At 50.3% G+C, this 8,752-nt stretch overlaps 1 protein-coding gene across 1 annotated transcript in view; it reads left to right on the top strand.

Annotated features, from left to right (window-relative positions):
- Positions 1–2,584: 2,584 nt before the first annotated feature.
- The window catches only part of NOL12 (nucleolar protein 12), a 9,731-nt gene continuing 3,563 nt past the window's right edge, over positions 2,585–8,752 (top strand). Inside the window, exons 1-5 of the mRNA XM_019544889.1 lie at positions 2,585–2,683; positions 4,146–4,251; positions 4,987–5,035; positions 5,661–5,803; positions 7,255–7,343. Of these exons, the coding sequence (XP_019400434.1) occupies positions 2,589–2,683; positions 4,146–4,251; positions 4,987–5,035; positions 5,661–5,803; positions 7,255–7,343 (482 nt within the window). The 5' untranslated portion in view covers positions 2,585–2,588. The remainder of the gene's footprint in view (positions 2,684–4,145; positions 4,252–4,986; positions 5,036–5,660; positions 5,804–7,254; positions 7,344–8,752) is intronic.

Below are 8,752 nucleotides of genomic sequence, written 5' to 3' on the forward strand. Positions count from 1 at the left end.
AGAGCCTGGAATAGGCTTCCCAGAGAGGTGGTGCTCTCACCTTCCCTGGAAATCTTCAAGAGGAGACTGGATAGGCAGCTGGCTGGGGTCTTATGACCCTGCCACCCCCAGTGCTCCTTCCTGCCCATGGCAGGGGGGACGAACTCGATGATCTGTCTAGGTCCCTTCCCACTCATTGATTCTATGATTCTATCATCTCTCTAATGAAAATTCCAGTCACTGGGGTATATATATAACTGCGGTGACCAAACCACAGCCCACGAGCTGCACACGGCTTGCCGGTACAGTACCTGCAGCTCTCTGGGGCTTCTCCACCAAAGTCCCCAAGGTGGCTCTGGGGAACATCGGGCTACTGTGGGCAGGGGCTGCAGCCGCGCCGCTTACCCCAGGGTATGCATCCTGCAGGGAAAGCCAAAGTGGCTCAGTGGTGCAGGGGAGAGGAGTAGTCACCTCCACCCCAGGTTGCTCAGCACACCCTTCCCCACCCTGCTCTCCAGCTTTGGTGGAGGATCGGATGTGGCTCCCAGGGTGAGTAACTCTGGCCACCCCAATATATAAAGTTTTAAATATATATATCATCATAGGTGGCAGAAGGCTAGGACTAACACAGCTTAGCGCCCCTCCCCCCAACTAATTTTGCGGCGGTTGGTAACATCAGCAGCACCACAGTGACACTATCCTGCAGCACCCAGAGCTTCATGCTTCTCTGCCACCATGTACAGCACCAGCAGGCACCGGCCCCACAATGGCCCTGAGGGAGGGAAGGGTGGGGTCACCCCCCAAACAATATTTCCTCCCACTGCCTATGTATCTCATTAATGAAACATATAGATCTCAATGAAAATCCCAGCCACTGTAGATAGAACAAAGATTGGCCCCTGACAGTTTGTCATCTCTGACAGTACCATGATGTGTATTTTATTTTTCCTTCCTTATCCAGGAGAAAAAAAAAGAAATATGCAGGCCCTGATGCTCTTCTTATGGTAGTGCAAATTGGGAGTCACCGCACAGAGGAGACAATAGGATTGTAAGTACAAGAAGAAGCAGGGCCCATAGTACCTCACTACTAGTGACAGGGCTAGAAAAGTCTGTGAGCCACCTGGTGCAGGTAAGTGGCCGGGCTGCCTATACACCTACTGTAGGGGGAGAATTAGGTGTGGAAGAGGAGGTCTGCAGAGGAGTGTGCAACTACCTTTGTTTTTGCTTTGACCTTAAACTGAAAGTTAGTGCTAGCCCTGTACCTAGAGAGGTGGTGGATTCCCTGTCCTTGGAGGTTTTAAGGCCTGGCTTCACAAAGCCCTGGCTGGGATGATCTAGTTGGGGATGGTCCTGCTTTGAGAAGGGGGTTGGCCCAGATCAGTGGTTTTCAACCTTTTGTGTACCAGGACCCATCTGTAAACATGGATGGCCAGTCCCATCCCAGCACCCCTCACTCCTGACCCACTGCCCCCCAACCCCAGTCCCCAGTGTGTGGGGCAAGGGGGGCAGGCAGGGAAGGCCCCAAGCAGCCCCTTGCAGGCTGCAACCCTGCCAGCCTGCAAGGGAAAAGCCACAGTTTGCCACCTTTTTCTCCTTCAGAGGAGAACCCATTTTATTGACCCATTTTTAGTTTGTTGCCACCCTTTCACATATTCCTGTGACCCATGGGTTGAGAAACACTGGCCTAGATGCCCTCCTGAAGTCCCTTCCAACCCAATCCTCATTTTCTATGATTCAACCTTCCCAGTAAACAAGGGCATTTGTCCCCGAAAGCTTGCAAAGAACAATTTCTTTCCGACTATTCAGATGGTCTAATAAAATAAACCACATTTTCCCCAAGGCAGGCAAGGTGCTTTGGGTCGATGCAATCTCTTTTATTACACACGAGTAGTTGGAAGAAAGTGCTTTGCAAGCTTTCAGGCACAAGTGCCCTTCCTCAGGCATAAAGTGCTAAAACAAAGTTTATTTCCGACCTAGGAGAACGTTTGACCCTCTTTAATTTTCCCAGAGCCTGAGGAAGGGCATTTGAGCCTGAAAGCTTGCAGAAAAAGATTTTTTTTTGTTTTGTTTCTTGGTTGCTCTAATAGAAGGCATCATCTCTGAACCAAAAGGTCTAGGGTTTTGCATTTCCTTTAGCCTCGGGCTGGCACGGCTACCAAATATGCCCCTTCTTCAGGCATAGGGAGACTCCCATTTACCCAAAGAACCTTGTCTGGGGTTTTTTTTTTGGTTTGCAAATATATGCAAAACAAAAAAACCAAAACAATGTTAGTGTGCGTGTGTAAAAAACTACCTCCAACACTCCACCAAGTGGCTGTTGTGGTTCACTTGGCAGAGAGTTATTAAAACCCCCTGTCTGAGCATATCAGTAGCTTCTGGTTTCTGAACGGGAGAAAAGCGATGCTGTGCTAGCTGTGATGCTGCTCCCCGCCATGGCCTCAGCGCCCCCGGGAAAGCAGAGCCAGAGCAGGTCAGCGAGCAGCTCCCCGCCCAGCCCTGACGCGCGCACGCCGCCCTGGCTCAGACCCGCGCGGGGCAGGGCCCTCAGGCGCCTGCAGCGGCAGGGGGCGGGGCGAGGTGGGGCCACGTGGCTCGGCGTGGGACAACGCATGCGCACCGCGAGCGCGGCCGGTATGGGTCGCAGGAGGCCGGCTGGCCGTGGGGAGTTGCGGCGGGCCGTGGTCTTCGATGAGGAGCAGCGTCGGTGAGCATCAGGGCCCCACTTCTGCCGCACCCACGTGGCAGGCAGCCCCCTCTCTCGCCCTAGGAAGACTTCATAGGAGCTTGAGCAGAGGGGCTCTGCGCGGGGCAGGCTGGTCCCCACCCCATGGAGAGCTGCAGGCCGTGCTGAGCTGGGCCCCTGCCTCCTGAGGGGCAAGACAGGGGGTCTAACCCGGTGCTTCTCAACCAGGGTTCCCGTCAGATCCCTGTAAGGTAGCCCTGCTCTCCGAGCACCGCCAGGCCTGCGAGCACCTGTGCACAGTGTGGCTGAAAAACCCTGAGGCTTCCAGGGGGAGCCCACGAGGCCCGCGGTGTTCCAAGCCCAGTACTCTGCTGCTGGAAAACTGCTCCCTTCTCTCCTCCTAGTCGATAAACAAGCAGAAGCTCGGTGCTGGTGGTTTTTTTGCGGGCACCCTGAGTCTACTGCGGGGGTGCCCTGCATCTGTGATGGTGGGGAACTGCTGGCCTAACCTGCACTGTGCCTATTTTTTTTAACTCAGTGCAGAGCCTCTTTTCCCTGGGTGGTGGGGAAGCTGACAGCTTAGCCAGACTTGGAAAGGAGTGGGTGGGCTCAAGCCTTGGAGGGAAAGGGGCATCAGGACTGGTTAAGCACAGGAGTGAGGGGCACGGCTTCTGAACTGGAACTTCCTTGACCTTAAATGCCAGCATTGAGGTTGCAAGTGAGAGGGGAACTGGGGCGGGGCAGGGTGGTAAACCCCGGTCACATCCAGTTCTCTCTGCTGTTCAGCACCTGATCTCTGCCTGGTGACAAGCCTTTTGATGTGCCTAGTGGATCATGGGCTTGGGCCTATCAAGAAACAACTATAAGCCTCCCTTAGTAGGGAGGCCACTGGGGACATACCAACTGATTTTTGAGGGACAGCTAAAGAGAAAACAGGGACAGGAGTGAGGTCAAGGGTTTAAAACAAGTGCAGAGTACACCAGCTGGATGCATCTGAGGGCTAGTGAGCATCAAGGAGCCAGCGAACACTGCCCAGTAAAACTCTGCTTGGAGATGAGAGTGAACCAGAGACAAGAAAATGGCCCTGCAGTCCCTTGGGTCCTCCCAGCGAGAGTCTCCTTCCTGGCTAAGTAGACAGCTAGCTTGGCTAATCCAGGGGGAGGTTGATTAGGAGGTCCCTGGATTTAGTGGAGTTATGGATGGGGAGTGCGTAAACAAAAAGGTATGGGTAGTAGTGGAGCCAAAACCTCAGCAAGAGGTTGCGGAGGAAGTGGTGGATGGGCTGCAGCCTGGCACACTCGAGGTAGACATGCACCAGGGTCTCCTTTTGCTTGTAGAAGGGGCAGGTGTCGGGAGAGTCTGTGAAGCATGCCAGGTATGCACCCATGGTGATGGCTCCATGGAGGATACTGGATGAGACGGGCTTGTGGTCTGACCCAGTATATGGCAATTCTTATGTGCTTATGTTGTTTTTATGTTGCAGAGAGTACCTGACTGGATTCCACAAGCGGAAAGTGGAGCGAAGGAAAGCAGCTGTGGAGGAGATCAAGCGTAAACTGAAAGAAGAGCAAAGGAAGATGAAAGAGGAGGTATTGTTTCTCCATGGGCCTGTGTGGCTAGCTAGTTAGAAGTGGTGATTCAAGATTTTATGGTCAAGGTTGCATAGTATGTCTGGGGGACCCCATCTGAAATTGCAGGGGGGATGCCGGCACAGGTAATGTGTATTTGTTAAAAGGATGCCAGAGAGCAACAAGGCAGGACTGGAGTAGCCAGAGATTTTGCAGGTTGTGTGGGTCAGCAGGGCTACATGGTGGTTCCAGGACCACAAGGACAGGCAAAGGGTGTTGGGAGGGCAGACCTGAGATGCACAGACAGAGATGTTAATGGAAGGAGTTTGGGCAGTACCTTTTCTGGAAGCTGTAGCCCATACTTATAGTTTCATAGTAACTAGAGTCAGGGGGGACCTGAACAGATCATCTAGCCTGACCCCCTGCCACAGGCAGGAATGAATACTGGGTTCATAAGACCCCAGACAGGTGATCATCCAACCTCCTCTTGAATTTGCCAAGGGTAGGGGCGAGGACCACTTCCCTGGGAAGCTGGTTCCAGATTTTGGCCACCCTAATTGTAAAATATTGCCTTCTGATCTCTAACCTAAACTACTGTCGGTATAAGAATGCTCAACCCTTTAAACTGTTTTGCAGCTTTCTCTACCCCTGTTGTAGAGGGTGGGGGTACCCATGTGCTGTGGGCTTCAGGAATACGGGGCATACATGTCAGCTAGTAAAATAGAAATACTGCAATGATTTTTGCTTCATTTTTAGCGGCACAAGGAGTACCTGAAAATGCTGACAGAGAGAGAAGAGGCTCTTGGTGAGTGTTTCGTCCCATGGCTGATGTTATTTGCTAGATGTAAAATGGTAGACTGAGGCTTGCAGGAAATTGGCTAGGGTGCTGAACCTAGAAGGAGAAGTTGTAATTTGAGGCTCAGTTTGATGCTTTAAGGTTTTATTTTCTGTTTTGCCATGGGAATATGTATCCATTCTTCCAGTCCCTGGGAATGGTGGGAGTTGGGAGTATGGCACAGACTCAGCAGTAATGGCATCTTATTACTCCTGTGTCTCACTGAGAAGCAGTGGTGAGGTGTTTTGCAGAACAACCCTTCATTTACTGACTGGAAGGAGGGTGACTGCATTTTGTAGAAGTGACAGGCATATTGCATGTAAAGGAATAACTTAGAGAAGATCCTTAGGGTCCTGTTGGGGTGTGACTCCATTGTGTGGAGAGAGATGATGTTTGCTTGTAGTGAACTGTTACTCGCCTCCATTACTTCAGACTTGCAGCTTTTCAACTCTGTGGCCAGCTTGCAAGATTTGGGGTGTCCACCCTTCAGAGCTTAGGAACTGGAGTTAGAGCATTTTAGCTTGAGATGCCCAGCTGGTCTGTAGGACTGTACATGCCTCTCCTGCATGGTCAATAGAGTATCTCCTCTCTGTAGATGAGGCTGATGAGCTGGAGCATTTGGTGACATCCCAGACAGAGTCTGTGAATATTGATCACCCAAACCACACGGTAACAGTAACCACCATCAGTGACCTGGACCTCTCGGGAGCACGCCAACTAGGACTGACCACTCATGAGGTAGGATTATTTGCTGTGGATCTCATCCAACCTTTGCTACGTTAGCCTTAATAATTCCTGAGTCTGGCTTTATGGGACCAGTGCTCCCTAAATATGACAGTAGATAGAGCTTGCTCAGCACCTTACAGGAACAGAGGCAAAAAGAGAAGGAATGAGTAACTTTTACATTCTTCCCCAGCTTGTGCTGTTAGTCCATGATTAGGAGCATATCCTTTGTCCTAAGGAGTCCCTCCCATCCAGACTTAAGTTTTTTATTCTGTTATAAACTAAATGTTGTTGATAGCCCTTAAGAAAGCTGTAGCTCCACAGCAGATATTATTATTAAGAGGAATGCTGCAGTCTGCATGGCCCCACCACAACGTCTGATTCCTGTCCTGGAGAGATCACCTTTATAGCAAGAAAGGAGGAATTTCTGGTCTCCCTGACCCATTCAGTTCTTGGCCTCCCTGTTGAGACTGTGAATAAAAAGCCCAGTTATTTTTTATTACAGTTATTTCCATTCTAGGGAAACCTGGGAACTCAATTAAGTTCTCAAACTCATTTTGTAGAGACCTCCAAGTATTACTTTAACTGAAAACACCTTGTGATCACTATGAACCATGGCTGGATTCATAGCTCAAGCACCCAGCAAAAAAAATTAGCTGGTGCTCAGCATCCATGAGCCACGGCCATTTTGGTTTTACATATTAGATCTCTATGGCTGTTTGCAGACCTTAAAAAAACAAAACAGAAGAAGTAGTGTGTTACTTCAGCCCTGCTCTACAGTGTTAGTACAGATTGGGCACTTCAGCAGGGCTTTTTGGCACTCTTGGCTAAAGTTGATTCAGTCACCTATTAGATAAAAGTGCCAAAAAAGTCCCACTAAAGTGCTCAATATTTACAGGAACTGCAGAACCAGGTTGAAGTAACATGCTCTCTCTTCTGGGCATGCATTAGACTTTGTGCAGGAAAGCACCGAGTTTAAAATAAAGCTCTATTTTGAGCAGGGATGGGGGTTATATCTGCAAGCATCCACCTACAAAAACCAAAGTTGGTGCCTGTGACTGGATTTGAACTGGCAAGAGAGGAAAGGTCCCCAAGTTGTGGAGTGGATCTTGTAGCTTCTTAAGTGCATCCTCTCTTTCCAAAATCCACTTGGGTTTCTTTTTTTAAAACTACTAGGTTTGAGTTGTAATGGAACTTGGGATCTAAAGGGAGGTAGAATCATTTAAAAATTGTGCCTTGAGTAGAAGAGCATTTTGGTTCTTTTTTGATGTGATTTTTCTTTTGGTCTGTGGGCACAGGCTACAAAGTGGGCCGTTCAGAACCAGGCAGTGAGGGATTTGAAGAATTTGAGAATGAATTGGTCCAGGAAGGATGTTTTACAAATTGGCTGTGAGAATGACCACTGTACAACCACGGAAACCACCTAACACTGGGTAGACTGACCTGTTATGTTTTCTACTTTTAAGGAAAATGCTGACTCTAGGGAAGAGGAGACAACAAGCAGGCCCGCAAAAGCATTGCCCAAGAAATCTGGTGATCCTTTGTTGTCCCAGAGGTGGGTATAGGACATCATGCGTCTCCTTCTACCTTGGCACAGGGATTATCAAGGTGCTGCAGGATCCTTTTAAGGGTGTTGCACAGTATCAGCACTGTTTAGTGTGCAAATTCATACATGTGATTTGCAAGATAAACCTGAAGATTGCAAGGCAGCAACCCTAGATTTCAGGAGGGCAAACCTCACCGAGCTAAGGAGAATAGTCAGGGATGCACTTAGGTCCCAGAGGGGAGGGGAGCCAGGTGTCCAAGGAGAGTGGTCACTCCTCAAGGAGACGATCCTCCAAGCCCAAAGAGAGGTTATCCCAATGTGGATCAAAGGGAGCAGGAGGGCACACAAGCCCCCATGGCTCACCACAAGCATCCGGGAATGTCTCCTAGCTAAAAGGAGGGCGTATACCCAGTGGAAAAGAGGGGACATCACGAGGGATGACTATACTGCAGTTGTTTGGGGATGTAGGGGGGCAGTCAGGAAGGCCAAGGCAGAGATGGAACTGGGCTAGCTTCCCGGATTAAGGACAATAAGAAGTCCTTCTTTAAATATGTAGGGGGTTTAAAAAAAAGGTTCTGGGTAATGTGGGGTCCCTACAGGACACGTTAGGAAATTTGGTCATCACACCAGACGATAAAGCCAACATATGTAATGATTTTTTTGCCTCCATCTTCCTAAGCAGGGACCGGAACAGCCACCCCCCGCTGGGCCCCCCTCAGGCCCCAGGGGAGGCACACCTAGGCCAAGGGTTAGTGAGGAACTAGTTGGGGAGGTTCTGAAGGGACTGGACGTATTCAAGTCAGCCGGTCCGAACAATCTCCACCCTAGGGTACTAAAGGAATTGGCTGAGGTCATTGCAGGACCCGTGGTGCGGCTTTATGAGCGCTCGTGGTGCTCTGGTGTGGTGCCAGAGGACTGGAAGAGGGCCAATGTGGTTCCCATCTTCAAAAAGGGTAAGAGGGAGGACCCAGGAAACTATAGGCCAGTTAGTCTTACTTCGATCCTAGGCAAGCTTTTCGAGAAAATTATGCTGGCACACATCCACGAGGGGCCAGCAGGGGATTTCATGCTTAGGGGCAACCAACACAGGCTCATCAGTGGCAGGTCCTGTCAGACCAACCTGGTGGCCTTCTATGATCAGATCACCAAATCATTAGATGCAGGAGTAGCAGTGGACATAGTCTTCCTGGACTTTCGGAAGGCCTTCGACACTGTCTCTCACCCTGTTCTCATTAAGAAACTGGGGGATTGTGGTGTCAATGCCCACACAGTCAATTAGGTTGCCAACTGGCTGGAGGGCCGCACCCAGAGGGTGGTGGTGGATGGGTCACTTTCAGCCTGGAGGGTTGTGGGCAGTGGGGTTCTGCAGGGCTCCATCCTCAGGCCCGCACTGTTCAACATCTTCATCAGCAACTTGG

The sequence above is a fragment of the Crocodylus porosus genome, unplaced genomic scaffold (genome assembly GCF_001723895.1).
Source record: "Crocodylus porosus isolate Cpor-Errol unplaced genomic scaffold, CroPor_comp1, whole genome shotgun sequence".
Classification (NCBI taxonomy): Eukaryota; Metazoa; Chordata; order Crocodylia; family Crocodylidae; genus Crocodylus; species Crocodylus porosus.